Source organism: Monodon monoceros, unplaced genomic scaffold, assembly GCF_005190385.1.
Source record: "Monodon monoceros isolate NGI ecotype Baffin Bay Population unplaced genomic scaffold, NGI_Narwhal_1 Super_Scaffold_21, whole genome shotgun sequence".
NCBI lineage: Eukaryota > Metazoa > Chordata > Mammalia > Artiodactyla > Monodontidae > Monodon > Monodon monoceros.
The window spans coordinates 20,598,646-20,618,267 of record NW_021703778.1 but is presented as its reverse complement, the minus strand read 5'-3'; the positions used below and the strand labels follow the sequence as shown (position 1 = coordinate 20,618,267).

General features: G+C 46.3%; 1 protein-coding gene across 21 annotated transcripts in view; it reads left to right on the top strand.

Moving 5' to 3' along the window:
* The window catches only part of CELF2 (CUGBP Elav-like family member 2), a 526,008-nt gene that overhangs the window by 490,438 nt on the left and 15,948 nt on the right, over nucleotides 1-19,622 (top strand). For 18 of the 21 annotated variants that reach the window (XM_029237418.1, XM_029237438.1, XM_029237436.1 and 15 more), the window contains one exon: nucleotides 14,501-14,620. The exons of 1 other annotated variant lie outside the window; for it this stretch is intronic. In XM_029237418.1, the coding sequence (XP_029093251.1) occupies nucleotides 14,501-14,620 (120 nt within the window). Of the gene's footprint in view, nucleotides 1-10,477; nucleotides 12,269-14,500; nucleotides 14,629-15,415; nucleotides 15,420-19,622 lie in introns of those variants that run through there. 2 more of the 21 variants (XM_029237440.1, XM_029237433.1) reach the window with 2 other exon arrangements.

Genomic DNA, 19,622 nt, shown 5'->3' with positions numbered 1-19,622 from the left:
GCCCAAGGGACCACAGGTTGTTAGCCGCAGCTGAGGGGGGCCACCACTTCTGCCACCCCAGGAAATATTCAAAAGCAAGGAGCTCCTGAGGACCTGGAATTGTATTTCTTAGTTTCTTCATCCTTATAAGGAAATCACCACGATTTTTCAATTTGTGTCCATGACCATCTATTTTAAAAAAAGCAAATATCAGGGCCCAGCTGTGGGGAGGCGTGTACTTTTATTTTGGTAATTCATAAGCAAAATATCATTAGAACCAAGTTTCCCTTTCCTTTGCTCCATTCCTGTTTGATCCATACAGGCTGAGTTGATATCAATATAAACCGACTGTTTCAAGCTCATGCCCCCAAATTACACCTTCATTCTTGTGTCCCTCTTCATGGGACTGGGGAGGGTACTGAAAATAGGCAAGGTGAGGAGGTACCTAGGTTGTTGACAACTAATGAACTAGATTCTTTCTTAGAAACATCACCCAGTGACGGCTCCAACGAGCACTTGTTAAGTGACAATTAAAGTGAAGAAAACAGTGAGACTGCAGTAGATGTTAAGAGGTTGATGCTGCCCACATCCGTTTCCAGACCGCTTTCTCACCTCCAAAAACACTTACTGTCATAGAATAATGCTCAAAAAGGACTCAGAGCCCAACAAGGGACTTTCTTCCTCTGGTCCTTCAGACTCAGAGTGTTCCTCTGGCCCATCTAGAGAACCAGTAATGACTTGTCTGGCCCAGCGTCACGCACACCAAGTTGTTGACCGGTCTCCTGGTGAGTTGGAAGTAGGTTAGTGAAGGAAGAAAGTGACGCAGGTGTTTATGGGGTCACGGACGTGCCCGTTACAGATCGTCAGGTAGTGAGATCAGAACACCTTGGAAGCTTTCAACGCCATTTTCTAACCCAAACAGCCACCTCCCGCCCTGTCATCCCTCCTCTCCTCACCCCTCTCCGCCCCCCCAAAAAAACCTTTTAGGGAATAAATTTAAGAGGTGTGGTTATTGTGGGATAATTAGAGCCCTTAGAAGAGGAGACACTGTTGTTTGGCGAATCCCCACGAGTGCCTGTGTCACCGCTTCATGACTCTGCCCCCTTCTGAGCATCCAAGCTTGTGTGACGCAGGGCAGTGACCGCAGGCTCCGCCGTCCTGAGTGTGTCTGGTCGAGGCAGGCAGTTTTCTCTGCAGTTATTTTATTTATTTCCTGAACTACAAAGCCACTGTGCTTACACCGTCTCATTGGTCTGTGGAAAGTGTTTTTTGGATGCACTAAAGGCAGATTCTTGGCGTCCTCTATTAATGTTGTCTCGTTGTAGCTTTTTAAAAATCTTGCAGTCCAGGAAAAGTGGGGAGGGGGTTAATAGGAGGAAATGGAGGCACTGGGTTCCTAGAAAGCGTAGTCCTTTCGGGGGCAGACATATCCGAGACAGGACCTGCCAGTGCACCGATAAAAGAACGGAGGGAAAGATCACCTTCGCGTAGGGAGGATGACAGAGGCGTGGTCCGTGTCAGAGGTTGATCGTCCCCAACGACCACCTTTCTACTTTTCTCGGTGGATCTGGAATCTGGAAAAAGAGGAAGAGCCAGGACGACCCTGGCGGTCCAGCAGTTAGGACTCCGTGCCTCCCTGCAGGGGGCGCGGGTTCAATCCCTGGTCGGGGAGCTAAGATCCCGCAAGGCACGCGGCTACACAACAAAGGGGGAAGAGCCACGTTCCCTACATTCAGCAGTCAGCCTCCCCGCAAACTGCCGGCCATCCCACCTCGTGCAAAGAATGAGAAGGAAGCCGGTATTTCCTCCGTGTCCCTGATCACAGTTCGAGGAGAGGGAGAATGAGGTCTCTGCCTCTCCAGGGGCCAGGCCAGCGTGGAGCCTCGCGGACCTCAGAGGGGCCTCTGGTTCCTTCTGTGGCAGCCACGCAAGGGGAACGAAGGGCATCTCTGCTCCTGTGCCGGTGACGAGGCAGCAGCTGGCTTGGCCAGTTCTGTTTGTAATGGCATCCCCACCCTTCCTCCAGTGTTAAAGGAACAGTTAATGAGAGCCCTTCACCCCGCTCCGGACTCACCTGGCCGTGGGGGGCCCTCTGGGCGGCCACAGCATCGGCGGGTGGATGCCCTCCCTCCAGCTCATGGAGGCCTGTGCGGGGCCTCGTCCTGGGAGCGGCCAGACACGGAGTCCGGCGCACCTGCCACGGCCGCGGTGGACTTTCCACCCCTTCCTTCACTCAGCAAGTCCCTGTGTGGCGCCTACGATGTGTCATTCCCTCTCGTAGGTTCTAGGAAATAAGACCAGTGAACTCCTGCCCTGTAACCAGGGGGACTTCTTTATATGCAAGATAGAACCAGAACTTTTTACTCTTCCATAGTTTTTTACCCCCTGTTCCTACCTCCCAGCATCTGTTCCCCTGTCTTATCACAAACCCAACTTCACCTCCTCTTTGCCTCTCACCTTCTCACACCCCAAACTAAATTCTGCACCCAGCCTGGAGGGAATCTGGTGATGCTGCGCGCAGACACCCCTGAGATCAGTGGGTCCCAATCTTTAACGAGCAGAAGACGCACCAAGAGGGTGTGTTAATTCACAGTCCTGAGCCTCACAACCGGCAGGTCTCAGGGAACGTCCAGCTGACCGCGATGCAGGAGACCCTTGGCTATACCTTCTTCCCATCCAGTGTGTGTGCTTCCTGCGCCGTCTAAGGGCATCGTGGTCCCTGCCTCCAGAGACAGGATGGTTCTGACGCAGTGGCCCGCGGAGCAGCCCAGCAGCCCTGGGCCGCAGGTCAGAGGGAGTATCCACCACGCAAGGCTGGCCTTTCCCCTGGTGATCGATTCCGCCACGATCCGGCCATTTGGGATTTGAGTTGCGTGCCTCTCCGATCAGAAGAGAACGTAGAAGCCTGTGATGTCTGCAGCTCGATGGGGTTGTGTTTGCGTGGGTCCCTTTGGTCTGCAGCCTCCAAACAGACCTGGGGTCTCAGGCCCTTCAGTGATGCTGTGGGAAAAGGGGCTGGTCCCCTTCACTGAGGGTCGAGTCCTGCCTTCTCGGAGTCCTCGTTTGCCCCGCCGGGAGATGCTGCCGGTGTGTGTTCAGTCCTAGGGGGAAAAGTAAGAGCTTTTCAGACCTTGGTTTACTGGACTCGGAGGCCACCAAGCCTAGCCGCGGGGTCTGCCGAAACCCCCGATACGTGACCATGCGGCAGCCTCTGCTTTCCTGTTCCCACAAACGGGGAAGCTGGGCCCGCTGTGCAAGCCACGTCTTCCCCACCCTGACTCTGACCCTCTTGGCCGCCACCGACTGGCCCCCACTTGGGTCTCTGGAGCTACAACGACTCTCTCTGTATCAAGACCTCACACTGTTTCCTCCCTTAGCCTTCTCCTCTCTAGGCTAAGTTTTACCTTTCTGTCACCTGTTTGTCTCTCAGCTTGGCTTTCAGGCCAGCTCACCCTCTTCCGGACCCTCTCAAAGCTGTACCCCCAGATGGAGTCTCCTGAGGACCAGCCTGATGATGAAGGCTGGAGAACCGGTCATTAGCTGTGCAGTCGTCTCCCCAGGGGAGAAGATGTTGAATCTTCAGGTGTTGCAAATTGATGTGAAAAGAATGTAATCCCTCCTTGTGAGAACAAAATCCTCCTAGAGGCCACTGACTCCCCTTGGCTCCCGGCCCCTTCCATCTTCGGAGCTGCTGTGTCTTTGTGCTGCTGTCTCTCTGGTTCTCCTTCCAGCCCCCGATAAGAACCCTTGTGTTTACATGGGGCCCACGCAGATAATCCAGGAACATCTGCCCATCTCAAGGTCAGCCGAATCACAACTTTTAATTCCTCTGGGTCATGTAACCTGACATGTTCACAGGTTCCTGAAATTAGGACATGGACCTCTTTAGGGCGACAGTAAATTCTGCCTACCTTAGAGAACAAGAGTAGTGATTCTTACCTCCCTCTCTAAACATTGCCCTGGAGACCTAAGTAAACTTAGTTTACCTACCCAGTCATGCAGAAGTTAGAACAAAGAGAGAAGAGAGAGCGGGAAGGCCTTCCTCAGGCACCCGCTGGTGTCTCGTATTTCAATTCAGGGGCCCCGACTCTGGCCCGGGGGACATCAGGGCCTCCTGAGTCTGTGCAGGCAGATGAGTCACCCTTGTCCCCAGAAGGGAAATCAAGGCAGCTGGGGGCTGCGAGAAGCAGAGACCAGGGGACTGTTTCCTGGGAAGTGAAGCAAAGGTCCTTTCTCTCTGGAAAGCTGAGAAAAAGAGAATAAGCTTTTATCTCTGGCACAAATAAACGTAAAAAGAAAACAAATGGATCATCTTTTTTAAATTCAGGTAAGATTAGGCTTGCTTGTTATACTGGTTTAAGAAAGTTTTCCAAACAGCCCTTCTCGCACAGCTGGGTGTGTCTTGCTGTTTGGCCCCCCGATTGGCCACACAGCTGGAGAGGGTCCCGTCCTGTACCTCCGCACCGTGTGTACCACACACACACCTCTGCTGCCTCCTCCTCTTCCCCAGCCAGTGCGTGCGTTTCCTGGGCGGACCAACCGGAAATGAGAGAGTATGTGTGAAGGACTTACTGATGTAAGAGAAACAAATCCCTGGGCTGAGGGTATGAGTGAGTCCAGCTCTCAGCTCTGTGCTGAACAGAAGTTCTTCTGGGGGCTCTTCTAGCACTGTTTCCTCCTTCCCTTCCTTCCTTCTCCTTCCTGCCTTCCTGCCTTCTCTCTCCCCCCTCTCCCCCTCCCCTCCCTCTCCCCCTCCCCTCCCTCTCCCTCTCCCCTCCCTCTCCCCTCCCTCTCCCTCTCCCCCTCGCTCCCTCTGCCCCCTCTATCTCCCAGCATAGCAAGGGACCAGATGACCTGGGCCCTCCATCTGTGACCTGCAGTTTTGACCTGAGTCAAGAAGCTCTTCTAGACACATCATTCAGCAAGGCACCCCCTGGCTCTGAGAAGAAAGCACCCATCTTATCACTTAGATTAGGATGGGTGTTTGGGGATCCCTGAGCTTGGAGTCTTTCCATCAATGAACTGACCTGGTCACATGAACAAAGTGATTCCGTAACAGGCAGAGATGTACTTCCTCACTGCCAGTCTCCCCCTCCCCCGGCCCCCCTCCCTCTCCAGCACCCCAGTCTCCCCATCCTGCAGTTTGTTTGTTTGTTTGTTTGTGTATGACTGCATTGGGTCTTCGTTGCTGTGTGTGGGCTTTTTCTAGTTGTGGCGAGCGGGGGCTACTCTTCATTGTGGTGCACGGGCTTCTCAGTGCAGTGGCTTCTTCTGCTGCAGAGCACGGGCTCTAGGCCCACGGGCTTCAGTAGTTGTGGCTCGCGGGCTTAGTTGCTCCACGGCATGTGGGATCTTCCTGGACCAGGGCTCGAACCCCTGTCCCCTGCACTGGCAGGCGGATTCTTAACCACTGCGCCACCAGGGAAGCCCCTCCTCCTGCAGTTTTTTCATCGAAAGGCACAGAACTGCATTTCCATGTGAGGTCATAGACACATGGCTCTGGTGTGTTGCTCGGCCATTTCACTTCCTGGCTGGCTAGCTGCTCAGAACCTCTTTGGGCTGCTCGGTGGTCTTGAGCTGGTGGTGCAGCAGGCGTGAAGCGTGGCGTGTGACAGGGTCTGTCCTCGCTGCCCGGGAGCTGAGGTGGCTCTGCTCCCCACCCGCCTTCCTCTCGGCTTTGTTGTGCGGCCTCTCCTTTGCATGGGGCAGCCTCCGACTGAAGGAGGTGCTGTGGGCAAAGCTGAGCCAATATTTATTTACCAGTGTTCCTTTGGCGTCTTGTAAACAGTTTAACTGAGAAAGCGAAGGATACAGTTCTCAGTGGAGACGGAAGGGAATTTTGGGTGGGCAGAATGCAGTTACCCAAGGCAGCGTCCTGCCGCTCTGCCAGCACAGAAGTAGGAAGATATGCGTGTTGCTGGTATTTCATGTGTCTCTGTCTTCTGTGTCTAGGGGCTTTTCTCGATCGTGTGTCTCTTGAATATTTGGTTTTGAGGCATTTGATTGAGATTGGCTATATGACAAATTTGAGTTTTCCTTTTGCTTTAAACAGATTGTTTGCTAGAACTCAGAAGGTTCTTAAAGGCAGCTAGATACACAGTCGAGATATCTTTTCCAATTTAGACTCAAACCGGGCTGAATTTTCATTGTATTGTCCAAAGCACTGGAGCACGTGGAGTCTTCTCATTTTAAGGCAAGTTACTTAGTTCAGTTAATCTCATGTTCGATTCCTCTCCCTCCTATTTTTCACCCTCTCCCCATCAGTCTACTGGGACCATCCAGCACAACAAGAGGTCAGAAAACTACAGTGCACTCTAGCCACTCTTCCTGGGTTTTAAATAAATAGAAAAGCAAGATATAAAGAGACCTCTCACTTGCATATTGTTTTTTTTTTTATTTTAGTACAGTTGATTTACAATGCTGTGTTAGTTTCAGGTGTACAGCAAAGTGATTCAGTTATACATATACATGTATCCATTCTTTTTCAGATTCTTTTCTCATATAGGTTATTACAGAATATCGAGTAGAGTTGCCTGTGCTATGTAGTAGGTCCTTATCGATTATCTATTTTATGTATAGTAGTGTGTATATGTTAATCCCAAACTCCTAATTTATCTCCCTTGCCCCACTATCCCCTTTGGTAACCATAAGTTTGTTTTCTATGTCTGTGAGTCTGTTTCTGTTTTGTAAATAAGTTCACTTGTATCATTTTTTTAGATTCCACATACAAGTGATATCATGATATTTGTCTTTCTCTGTGTGACTTCACTTAGTAGGATCATCTCTAGGTTCACCCGTGTTGCTGCAAATGGCATCATTTTGTTCTTTTTTATGGCTGAGTAATATTCCGTTATATCTATGTATCGCCTCTTCTTTATCCGTTCATCTGTCGACGGACATTTAGGTTGCTTTCCTGTCTTGGCTGTTGTAAATAGTGCTGCAAAGCACTCAGTCTTAACTGTAGCCCCACTTTGCCTCCAGTTTTCTGTTTTGAAAAGAGAACAGTGAAATTGTGACAGTGTGTTGTTTACAGCCGTAGCCTCATTTTTCAGCATCTGCCGGGCCAAGCTAATACACTTCATCTGTTCTTCCTCAGGATGCCCATGCTAACCTTCGTGATCCCTCTCCTGCCACCTCCGTTTAGATACAGGGCGACCCCCGCCAAGGGGTGGTGCAGAGGATTAGAGACTCATGAGGTCTGTGCGGTAAAGGAGCCTGAAAAGTTCACGTTACAGAGACTGAGGTGATAAGGCCCTGTCGTAGGTGTCGGGTCTCCAGCAGCTATGAGGAATACCCCACATCAGCATGGTGACAGGTCACGTGAGGCTTCTAGGGACATGGTGGCGTCCCTACTGATAAGCGACCTTCTCCAGATTAGCGACCTGAGGGCGCGGGTACCCACCCTTCTCCATCGTTGCTGCGAATGGCCCCCGGGTCTGGGGGTCTTTCTGATGATAACAGTAGCTTGTACGTGCTTCTCAGATGAGTGCCAGAGAGCATCCTGACCCAGGTACCCAGTTTACTCCCCTCCATGCCTCCTCCTAGGTTGCTTCACGTTCATTTCCTGTGCTGTTGGAGGAATATGTCATCTCCTCATCCTGGTCCTTTCCGTTCCTTTCCCTTTTCTTCTATCTGAATGAAGAGTCTGAGGGAGGTAAAGAAAAACAGAGCCCTGAATAAAATAAGGGTTTTCTGCCGGTCACCGCACACTGGCCCTGGAATTCTTTCATGAGCTACCAAAGACACAGATTTTTATGAAAGTGTATTAAGGTCCTTTGCAGTGCAAGCAGTTGACCCAGTTTTCTTTCTCTCTAAAATGATTGTCAAGTCTCTGCTGTCTTCATTCTAGTCTAGCCAGTCCAGCTCTGCGGTTGCTGTTTGCCTGGTATGTACTTTTCCACCCTTTTACTTTCAACCTGTTTGTGGCTTTGAATCTAAAACGTGTCTCCTGTAGACAGTGTAGACAGATCTGGTTTCCTGTCATTCTTTGAACATATTTATAATGGCTGCTCTGATGTCTGTGCTGAGAGCAGTGTCTGGGCCGTCTCAAACTGTTTCTGTCGCCTGCTTTCTTCCCTGTGTGGATCACACTTTCTCATTTCTTTGCACATCTCATAATTTGTGAACAACTAGACGTTTTATTCTGGACACTGATCCTCCCTACTCTCCCCCACCAAACCCAGCTGCTCCTTGTTTGCTCATTTGCTTAGTGACTTAGCAAGTGAAGTTTATTCCCCTACAATACGCTTCTGATGGCACTCCTTAGAGAACACAGCCTCAGGCTGTGAGTGACATTCTTACATTTCCTTTTTTAAATGGCATAATTCTTCCAAACAGCGCTCTTTGAATGCCTTTCTGCCGGATTGCCTGTTCAGTTTCTGGCTGGTCTGTTTCTATTGCTATCCCACCCAGCCTCCATTAATTTCCAGTTGTTTAATCTGTTATTTTTGACCCTGGGCATAAACGGCCACCACAGTCTGATTCTGTTAAAGTCAGGCCCCTCCATAGGGAAAGTCTTCAAGGCCATTCCTTGAAGCTTGCTGTGACCCCGGGAACACTCTTCCTATCTCTCTGTTTCTCTGGTTTTCTCTGTTAAACTTCTGGATGGCCCACCACCAAAATAATCTATTGTTTTCCACGGCGCCTTAGGCTTGAACTTCCCCGCACTGTGTTCCAAATAAATTCATTCCTCTTAGGGAAAGTTATGGAGCTCTCCGTTCTTGTGATCTCTCTCTCTCTCTCTCTTGGCAGACCCTCTTTTCTCTGTGGGCAGACCCTCTTTTCCACTGCCCTGGAGCTGAGGGCAGGGACAGCAACCTGCTTTGCTTCAGGCAACCCCTGGCCTACAAGAGGGGTGATGCAGCAGGGCAGTAGAACCTGCTCGTCTCAGCTTGCTTCTCTGGGCATAGAACCTCCGCCCAGAAGCAAGATGGGATGAGGGTAATTGGGCCCAGTATTCTCCGAGTGCTGTGCCTGGGGTTGAGCTTCCCCCCTCTGAGTACAGACTGGTTCGAGGAAAGGACTCAACACTTCTTGACCTGCAGTAGAGTTTCTGCAAAACAGGGCCAGGGAAGAAGGATAGTTAGAAAGGCCAGTGGTCTACCCCTCCCTAGGAGAAACCATCGCTATAGTTTGGGAGCTGAAAAGAGCCCCCATCTTCTTGACCACAACCTCCTGGGGTACAGCTTCCATTACGCTGAGCTTGGGGGAGAGGAGGACAGGGGATAGCACAACCTGCTGGTTGTGGCTCAAATGTCACAAACTCCTGCTCTTCCTACTGAGATTTAGTCAGTTTTCTTGAGAAAGAAATTTCTTGGGACTTCCCTGGTGGTCCAGTGGTTAAGAACCCACCTTCCAATGCAGGGGATGCGGGTTCGAGCCCTGGTCGGGGAATTAAAGTCCCACATGCGCAGGGCAGCTAAGCCCGTACACGGCAACTATGGGGCCCGTGCACCACAACGAGAGAGAAGCCCACGCCGCAGCGAAAGATCCCATGTGCCGCAGCTAAGACCTGACGCAGCCAAATAAAAAGCAAGAAATTTCTTTCTCTTTCAAGGATCTTATGATACTTTAACTCAAAAAAGCTCCCCCCGCAACCCATGGGTGGTGTATTCATGTTGTCGTGTGTTTTAGCTCTAACTTGGTTTGGTTTGGTTTGAATTTCAGTCCATTGCTATTTTATATAGCATTTATTTAGGTATGCCCATATATTTACCACATCCTTATTATTCCTCCTCCTTTCACCTGGGATCATTTCTCCTTTAGTTTGAAGTATATCCAGTAGCACTTCAGTTAGTGTAGGTCTAATGGTGAAAAAGTCTCTTAGCTTTTGTGTGAAAAGTACTTCTTTATTTTGTCCTAGTTTATGAAATACATTTTTGCTGGATATTCTAGCTTGACGATTAATTTATCTCAGCACCTTTTACTAACTTGCTTACATTATTACTGTTTAGATATCAGGTACTGAGATGTCTAATTGTGGTCTTTTGAGGTTTTTTTTTTCTTCTCTGGTTGTTTTTTAAATCTTCTTTGGTGTTCTGCATTTTTTGCTGTGGTGCATCTAATTATATTTATTTTCATTTTTCCTGATTGAAATTCACTGGGACCTTTGAACATGTGGATGTGGGAGAGGATCTTGTATCAGTTCTGGAAAATTCTCAGTCATTAACTCTTTACATATTGCCTTTTCCCTGTTCTCCCTTTTCCTTCAGGAACTTCAGCTAGACATATGTTAGACTAGTCTATGTCCCTTAATCTGTTATCATTTCTTTCTCAGTTATGTATAATCTCCTCAGGTCTGTCTTCCAGCTCACCAAATTCTTTCTGTGACTGTATCTAATACCCTGTTAAATCTGTATATCCACTGAATTTTATATTTTGATTATGTTTTTTCACTTCTAAGACTTTATTATTTAATAATTTTATCAGTATACTTGGTCATTTCTTATAATCTTTTTTTTTCATTTTCCACCCTTTTTTTTTTTTTTGCGGTACGCAGGCCTCTCACTGTTGTGGCCTCTCCCATTGCGGAGCACAGGCTCCAGACGCGCAGGCTCAGCGGCCATGGCTCACGGGCCCAGCCGCTCCGCGGCATGTGGGATCTTCCCGGACCGGGGCACGAACCCGTGTCCCCTGCATCGGCAGGCGGACTTTCAACCACTGAACCACCAGGGAAGCCCCCCACCCTTTTTAAATTGTGCAGACATGTTAAATGTACCTCCATTCTATTGTGTGCTAATAATTCCAATATCTGAAGTTTTGGTGGATCTAAATATGGTGTCTAACTCTGTCTCTGCTGCTTCTTACTCTTGGTGCTTGTGATTTTTTTTGTCTTGTGAGCTTAACTATCTTGGAACCTTATTTCTGAGAATTCTTTGCTGAAAATGGGCCTTTTCAAGGTTTGACTTATAGTTGATTCTGCAGGGTGCTGGAAGACAGTACAAGCTAGGGACTACTTTAAATTGCTGGCTTGAGCAGTTTTGACCAGTCAGATAAAGTTGGTTTGAAAACTGATGTGAGGGCTGGTTGGTTATATATTATCAGAGGGAAATTCCCCTTGCCATACTCCGCACTAAGTTTTGAGACAGGCAGTTTTCCTTACCGTTTCTGAAGTGAGAGTATATCTTGTTCACTGACTGTTTAGCCTTTTATAGTGTTCCAGACTTATTGGTAGGGAAGTCTCTTCTTAGATGCTTTACTCAGGTGGGCCCTAGGCTTTCTTGTATTTCTTACGTACTGAGAAGCTTTGAGAACTGATCAAATTTATCAAATTTATCTGGTCCACCAAATGCCCTTAAGGGGAAAGCTACCTTCAATGCTCTACTTACTTCTCTGGGTGCCATCTTTCACTTACATCATTGATTTCTGAGTATTTCTTACTAAATGGTCAGTTATTGATGCAATTTAAAAATATTTTTAAAAACCTCTTATTAAGTAAGCATTTTAGTTTTTTTCAGTGGGAGAGTCTCTCTAGTAACCTAGACCACCTAACTGCCAGAAATTGAAGTGCCCCCACCCCGCTTTCCCACGGAAAAATACACTTCTGTTTGGCGTCAGTCTACATGTGATAGCTCTTAACAGACTGTTGTGCCTGTGAGTAAGGGGTAAAAACTATCCCTAAGGCAGTTCTGATTCTAAGCCAGTAATAAAGGCCTGAAGAGTTTTCACACAACTTTAGGTGACACCAGGGAAGAACTTCTAGAATGGTAGTATGAGAATATCTGTGGACTTTTCGCCAGTGAAAAACCCATAACTGGTGAAAATTATTTAAAAAATCAACCACTTAAAGTCTCTAGAAATTGTCCTAAGCATATACACAAATGGAGAAACATTCTAGAAAATGTTCTGGCAAAGAATAAAGATAATGTTAACTTTGATTCTTTTAAGTTATGTGTGACTTAAAATTTTTATGGTAATACATAAAAGAAGAGAAATATTAAATATTACCTCCAAAAAAAGATATTACCTCCAAATATTAAATATTACCTCCAGTAGTAGAGGGGGAAAATGGAATGTGGAAAAAACCAACAAGTAATCCTAAAAGGTAGGCAAGAAAGAAGAGAAAAAATGTAATATAGGCAGGACGTATACCACAAAATTTAAATAGTTCCGCTGAAAGTCTATCAAATTATTAGGCTGTATTCTGTTTTTGAAAACCTGTTTATATACTGATTATGAGATAGAGCTAAAATATAAACAGACAAAAATAAAAAGATGGCAGAAGATGTACCATGCAAATAACAAAAGAAGGGCTGGCACTGCTTTTTTTTAACATCATATAAAACAGACGTCAAGGTAAAACTAGAAATGAAGAGGTCACCACAAAAAGTTTATTTCAACAGAAGATACAGTGATCTACAAACATCTGTGGAAGTTGTAAAGGAGCTTCAAGAGGTATTCCCCCAAATTTACATATTTGCATGGAGTAATTGGCATCACCATAGTGGAGATTTTCACGTGCTTCCCTCAGTAACCGACAGATCAAGCAGACAAAGAAATGGGACTTAAATGTAAATGCTCCTGATTTTTAAAATTTATTAAGAAGAAATTGTAATTTTATACCAATATAAATTCAGAAACTTCAGTGAAACATACAAATTCCTAGAAAGCTATAACCTTAATAAAACTGATTCAAGAGGAAAGAGAACAGTGGTTTGGGGTTTTAAAAGAAAATGTCCTCAATTTTTAGAGTTGCATACTGAAGTATGTAGGGATAAGATGGAAGTAGGAAGTAGGGTGGTTCTCAAATATTCTAGAATCTGGATATGAGTTTGAAGGAATTTGTCACTATCGTCTCCTTTTGTGTGTACTTGAAAAGTTTCATAACACAAAAGGAACTATAGAAACATTGACTTGATTATGTATAATTTTACTTTTAAAAGAGAAAGAAAATACGTACACATTATGAGGAGTCAGAAGCTAATGCCATACATGGGCAGAAATGTGGCAAGGTGGGGAATTCATTTTTCAGGCATTTGATCTATAGGCTCACCCAGAAGGAATCCCAAGCAAGGTGCATTGCAAGCAATACTGTGTGGTTTCTGAAAGCACAGCAGGAATGAGCTCCATCTGGGCAGGAACATTCCAGCAGGATGGACTGAAGTTCCCGGCCATCCTAGAAGGAAGGAAGTTCACATGCTCACAATGATTCCACAGCTAGAAGTGGTTCAAGCGCCACTTTTATCAGTGGTCAGAGTTTCGCTTAGCTTTTACGTCTATCACTGGGATAAAGTGAGATAATACATGTGAAAAAAGTCAGCAGACTATCAAGCTATACAAATGTAAGATAACCTGAAATGTTATTTACATTGTAAGTGTAAAAGGGATTAGAGAGGACAGCAACTTTGGAGAACATTTTAGTATTTCCTCAAAATAGTAAACATAGATTTATCATATGACCCAGCAGTCCCACTCCTAAGTATGTCCTCAAGAGAACTGAAGACATATGTCTGCCCAGAAACTTGTGTACAGACGTTCACGGCAGCATTATCCATAATAGCCCCAAAGTGGAAACAATCAAAATGTCCACAACTGATGAATGAATAAACAAAGTGGAGTGTTTCCACAGAATGGAATATTATTCAGCAATAAAAAGGGATAAAGTACTGACACGTGCTACAACGTGGATGAACCTTGAACCCATTTTGCTGAGTGAAAGAAGCCAGGTGCAAAAGATGACATATTTTATGATTCCATTTATATGACATATCCAGACTAAGCAAATCCACAGAGACGGAAAGTAGGTCAGTGGTTGGCAGTGTCAAGGGAGAGGGGAGAATGTAGAATGAGTGCTAACGAGTATGGGTTTCTTTAGAGGGTCATAAAAATGTTACAACCTTAGTGGTGCTGATTGTACAGCTCTGTGACTATACTGAAATCAGTAGATTGTATACTTTCAAGGAGTCAATTTTATAACATGAATTATATCCCAATAAAGCGGTTATTTAAAGGGGGAGGGGGGGAGGGGAAGGAGAGTTCGGACCAAAATGGCTTTATCTCCTATCACTCTCCACTTCTATAAGCACCACTACCTGGGTCCTGAAGTCATCTGTCAAACCCAGGAATTTTTTTTTTTTTTGAGCTTCATTGAGAAAATGCCAAGTCTGAAGCATAAGCAATATGAAAGCCAAGAAACGCCATTTTACTCCTCCTTCCCTCCCCCTTTTTTTGTGCGGGTCATTTGTTCAGAGGCTTCCAAGGTGCAGCTGGTGAAAGACCCACCACCCAGGAGGGCGGGCTTCCTATCGTGGACTGTCCCCTACTGACCAGCAATGCACATGTTCGCTGGCTGGCACAACAGATGTGTGATGCTTTTTTTTCACCAGATCTCATTGTCACAGTTGCCACAAGGACAACCCCATGTCTTTCACACCAAAACCTAAGCGCAACTCCCAGACTGCCCACGGTTGAAGGCTCCCCGGCTCTGTCTGCTGTGATGGGCACAGACTACTTCCCGGCCATCTGGCTTTCACTCATCCTGTGCTCTCTCTCCCGGGTTCCCTGTCTGTCTTCTGTTTTGCAGTGGCTGCTTCAACCCCCAACTCCACTGCTGGTGCGGCCATGAATTCTCTGACCTCTCTCGGGACTCTGCAAGGACTGGCAGGGGCCACTGTCGGACTGAACAACATTAATGCACTAGCAGGTACCATCGCAGTGAGCATCTGCGGCTCTGGTGGACAGCCTCCCCCCAGATCCCCCACAGACAGTGGTCAGCCAGAGACGACCTAAAAGGTTACGTCACGGGGAGAGCTAAAGCTTGGGATGGAGGAGCAGAAGCACGTGTTTTGACAGGCGTACGCTGCCTACCTCTGTTTTGTCTCCAGAAATACCCCACCCTCACCACCCGAAGTCTTTTGTAATGTGTAGACTGTGTATTTAACCATAGGTCTCTGTGGTTGACAGGTACCTGCAGGTTTCGAGGGCTTTGGTTTGATTCTAGTTTGGTTCCCTTCCTCTGAGGGGAGGAAGTGTGTTATAAAAGAAAAATCAATGGGCTAGAAATCAGGATGTATGGGGCCAGCTCCCAGTCACCTGCAGGAATCTGAGGCCAATCACTGCCCACAACTGGACTTCAGGGTCCCATCTGAAAATTGAAAGTTCTGGATCAGATGATCTTAAGGGTCCCCTCCAGCTCTAAAACCCAAAGGTTCATGGCGATTATACAGGAGGAGAAATGAGGCCTTGGGAAGCAGAACAAGGCTGAGTGGCGAGGAGCCGCCCCCGAGGTACTGTCTGGAGTCTTTATCAAGCCCCCGGAGTCAGGGGTCACCCTATAGCAGTGCATCTCCTAAGGGCCCCGTTCCAACTAACGCAGGTTGAAGCAGAATGAGGCAAATTGCTTACAGAATTACTTAGCTCTGAAACATACAGACTCACCAAAGCACTCAAAGTTGTTTACACAGCCTACCCATTTCCGGCATTCTAGATCTATGGGGAGAATAGTGCCCGGCCAGAGGATGAGTCATATCTGAGGCTCGAGCTTAGCCTTGGCCCCTCCAATTGGGGAAGGTCCTCGGTCCACAGAAGGGACACCTCAGTTGCCTTTCCCTCAGCTTGGGCCCACATCCCTACCCTGTGCCTGAGAATAGCCACATCCAGAAGGACCATGACAGCCTGACTCAGGGACCTAATTACCTACCGGGCAACCCAGCCTCTGCCCATTTTAAGCATTAAGAAAAGGGTCCTTGGCAAGTTGCCTTATTTTAAACCATGATTGAATAAGTGTACAGTTTTTAAAGGGTGATCAAGCAGTTGTGTTTTTAAAAGCAAAAAAAAAACCCCAATAATTCTATATCTTCAAATCCCAAAAGAATACCTTGCAATTTGTTTGGTAAAGAAGCACCTAGAACTCATCCAAATGAAGACTAACTTTTATAATCCAGATAAGAGGATAAGTCGTACATTTAGAGATAGGAAATGTGTTGAGGTTTTATTAAATCCTTTTATTCCGACGCTTTGGGGAAAGCAGTCATAACCTTGGACTGAGTTTTATCTGACCAAAGGCCAAAAAGAGCAGACAAGAAAAAGATCTCTTTCCTTCCCGACCAGATAGCTGTTGATTAGCAAGCACGTGTTGAATGAAGTGGTGGCCGCGTGACAGCAGAATGTTTTACTCCAGTGAAGCTGCCTCCAGCTGCCCTCCTGCCAGCAGCCCTCATAGCCTTGCCTCCTGTTTCTGACCTTGTTCTGCAGACGCTCCAACTCACTTGTCCTTCCCCTCGGTTGCAGACGTGTGTTCGCACACATCCCTTCATGCTGCTTCTCTTGCCCCAGGACCTAGTTCCCCTAAAACAAGGAATTTGATTTGATCGCCTGCCTGTCCTTGGTCTGCACAGTAACAGGCCAGTGGGAATGGCTGTCCTCCTCAGCACGTGCTCATGACTGCTGTGTGTTGTCTGTGTGGCCCCGCCTCTCTCCATCCTGTTCTGTTGTCCTTTGTGGGGATTTTCCCATCGTTATCATGAGCGACTGGAGAGGGACTGTGTTGAATGGCAGAGAGACCGTGAGTAGTTCCTGTGTGGGACCTGTGTTATTCCAGTTTTGCTCCTGGCAAGAAAAACAGCCTTAAATTGTTTTGTTTTTTAAATTCTTTACCATTGGGTTAATGTAAGTACATATAGGTCATGGGAAATTAAGACTGTTTCTAGTTTCAAATAACCCCTACTAGACGGTATGAACCAGAAAAATGTTTAATCAAACCAAAAGTCATGCACAAAGAAAAATACATTCCTTCTGACTGGGTAAATTACTATCAGAGCTATTTAACAATCCCGGCACCGGCTCGGAGCTAAGATTTGCTTTCTCAAATACCGAGAGAAAACCTTCTAATATAGAGTGTCCTCTTTCAAACCGTTCTTCCTTAACAGACATGATGATGCTACCTGTCCTACTGGATAAGAAGGTAGTCAACAAACGGTTACCTGGACAGAGGCAGCTTGACAAATAGTTGGCCACAGCTTCCATATCATCACCGTTTCCTCCCCCACTCCACCCAGGAGCCATTACTTGCTACCGTAAGGAGAGTTTTCTGGTTTTCTGAGTAAAGCCACCTCTTTTCCATGGACGAAGGAGCCATGGAGAAAAGTAGGTAGATGGAATCCAGTTAATTCCCAGACTCATCCTGGGAGAATCTGACTGCCTTCCCTGCCAGAGGGCCTCTCAGCTCCCCACAAGGTAAAGCTTCGGATGGTAGACAAGTAGCTGAACCAGACTGTTTGAGCTTCATACCCTTGTTCTTCCTTATATGCTCATAGAAGGAGGGACTAAAAAAAGGACAGCGCTCTAAAGCTTAAAAGCGGAAAACAGCAAGATCAGAAGGAAGGAATGTGGGCAATTCACTAACAGAGCTTTCCCTTCTGGATTAGTTGAGGGTTCTCCAGGCAGGTTTCATACACTAATAGCTGAACGAAGACGAAGAAAATATTTTTTGCAGTTATATCCACCCAGGAATCTGTATCTGATTTTGTGCTTAAATGTATGTCAAGTGACATCCTTACTTTTCCTTTTTTAAATGAGCTAATTCTTCCAAATGGTTTACCATATAGTGTTTAAAGTTATGATTATCTGCATATCACCAGCCACAAATGCCTGGTGAGTAATGTTTATGGAAATATTTTAGGTAAAGGAGAGAAAAGATGCGATGCTTTGGGCATAGTGTTGCGGTGGCTTGTCGCCCTTGGTATGCCTTGTGAAATTAGTTTAAATCTGTATTATTGGAATATATAAAGATACATGTAGTTAGGTACATACACAAGCACATACAACGTCGCATACACTTGTGACCATATTATTAACACAGGCATGAGTACAAGTGCCACTAATTGTATGTTTTCATATTCATCTACCCTGATTTTAGACATTTCTTAGACCTAAGTCCTCATTATCAGCTTGCAGCTTAGAAGAATATATCCCATCTATACCAAGGAAAATTTATCCCAGCAAATACATACAAATCTATGAGAACATATTAATACATTCCTCTCTTTTGCCCTTTCTTTATTTGGTATAAAGCCTGGCCGAGGGGTGTGCAGATAACTGTAGTTGGCTCGTGCCACTCCGCCACCGACTCTTTTTTTCAGCATCATCTTCATGCTGGCCACGCCAGATGTACATGCTCATCTTTACGGGTGGGTCCTTCTAGGTCATTTTCACAGGTTTACTCGATAGTCTCACAGCTCCCCGGGACTCCATCAGGGAGGACCTGGGAGAGCGGTTCAGTTAAAGCACGCGGTAGTCTGGCTGCGCACTAACTTCACTGCTAGACTATTTGCAAAGACCTTCCCTCCCTCGTTGAGGTTTGCCAATCCATTTGGCCTTTTCGAAGAAAGCCCTGTTCTTTTAAGGGGAAGCATTTTATTCAACTAACCTTCTTCAAATCTCTGTTTCGACTGTCCAAAGTGTTTAGATGGAATCAAGTACCAGCAGCTGAATTGACAAATGTTATCTTCAGTATAATGACTGTTTAATACAGAATGACATTAGATCATTGATAGGAATAACTCAAAAGTTGAAAACTTCCTTTGATGGTTTTTAAGATTCTACCTGGTAATCAATCACCTGTTCTACCTTGGCCGTGGTAAACACACACCTCAGAAAAAATTAGAATAGACTCCTTCATAATAAGAAACTTCAAGCAACGTCAGCAGGACCTCTGCTGGCCACCACCTTTTGAGCTTAGTTGGTATCGGCTAGAACTGCTTGAAATCACTTTCCTTTTCAGGAAGCTGGCTTTCCACGTTCATGGCCCCCAGGTTTTCCTTGACACTCCAGCCCCACCCCAAACGTCACCCAAGGCCCACTTCTGTCCCCTCAAGCCCCCCAGGGAGAACACCAGACCTGAGGCTCCATGAGATCCCTCTATCCTATCTTGTGTAGTCCTTTTAATCTAAGAGATGAAGGTGTCAAGAACAGAAGCATGATGGAGTAAGTAGCTCACTGCCCCCTCCCCTGTGTCCTGCGGATGGCAAGCAAAAACATGGATGGGAGTGTTGAGGTGATTCTGATATTTGATTCCTCTGTATAATTTCTAAGCACCCTTCTCTTAGTTGTCCTCTATTCTCATTAGACTTACAATTTTTTTCAATTAACCACCTTTGCTATTTTAACATCCTTAATAGCCCTAATTCTTTCAAGATTTTCATTAATGTTTTCACTAAGTTCTTCCCATAAACATACCTTTTTAAAAAAAAGTCTTCATCATAAAGGGAACTCAAGGCAATTATGATGTCACCTCTTCCATTTCCTGAGTTTATAGAAAAGTTCACACTCTATAAAGTATTACTTGTTTTGACTCATATTCAGGGAAAAAGTGACACAGTCAACAACCATAATAGAGCAAAAGGGCAGCCAGGAGACAAGGAAAAAAGTCAAAAAAGTGTGCTGGCCGTCATCCAGTTCACATGGGTTAATAGCCAAGATCCAGCTTTTCAGACATGGGGTCACTTCAGTTGACTGAAAAACATGGCATGGGGTGCTCTCATTGGCGGAAACCCCAGTCCCACGGGCACTGACTAATGTTCAGGCGTGTGTGTCTGTGTGTGCGTCTGTGTCTGTGTGTGCGTCTGTGTGTGCGTGTGTGTGCGCGCCTCTGTGTGTGCGTCTGTGTGTGTGTCTGTGTCTCTGTGTGTGTGTGCGTCTGTGTGCGC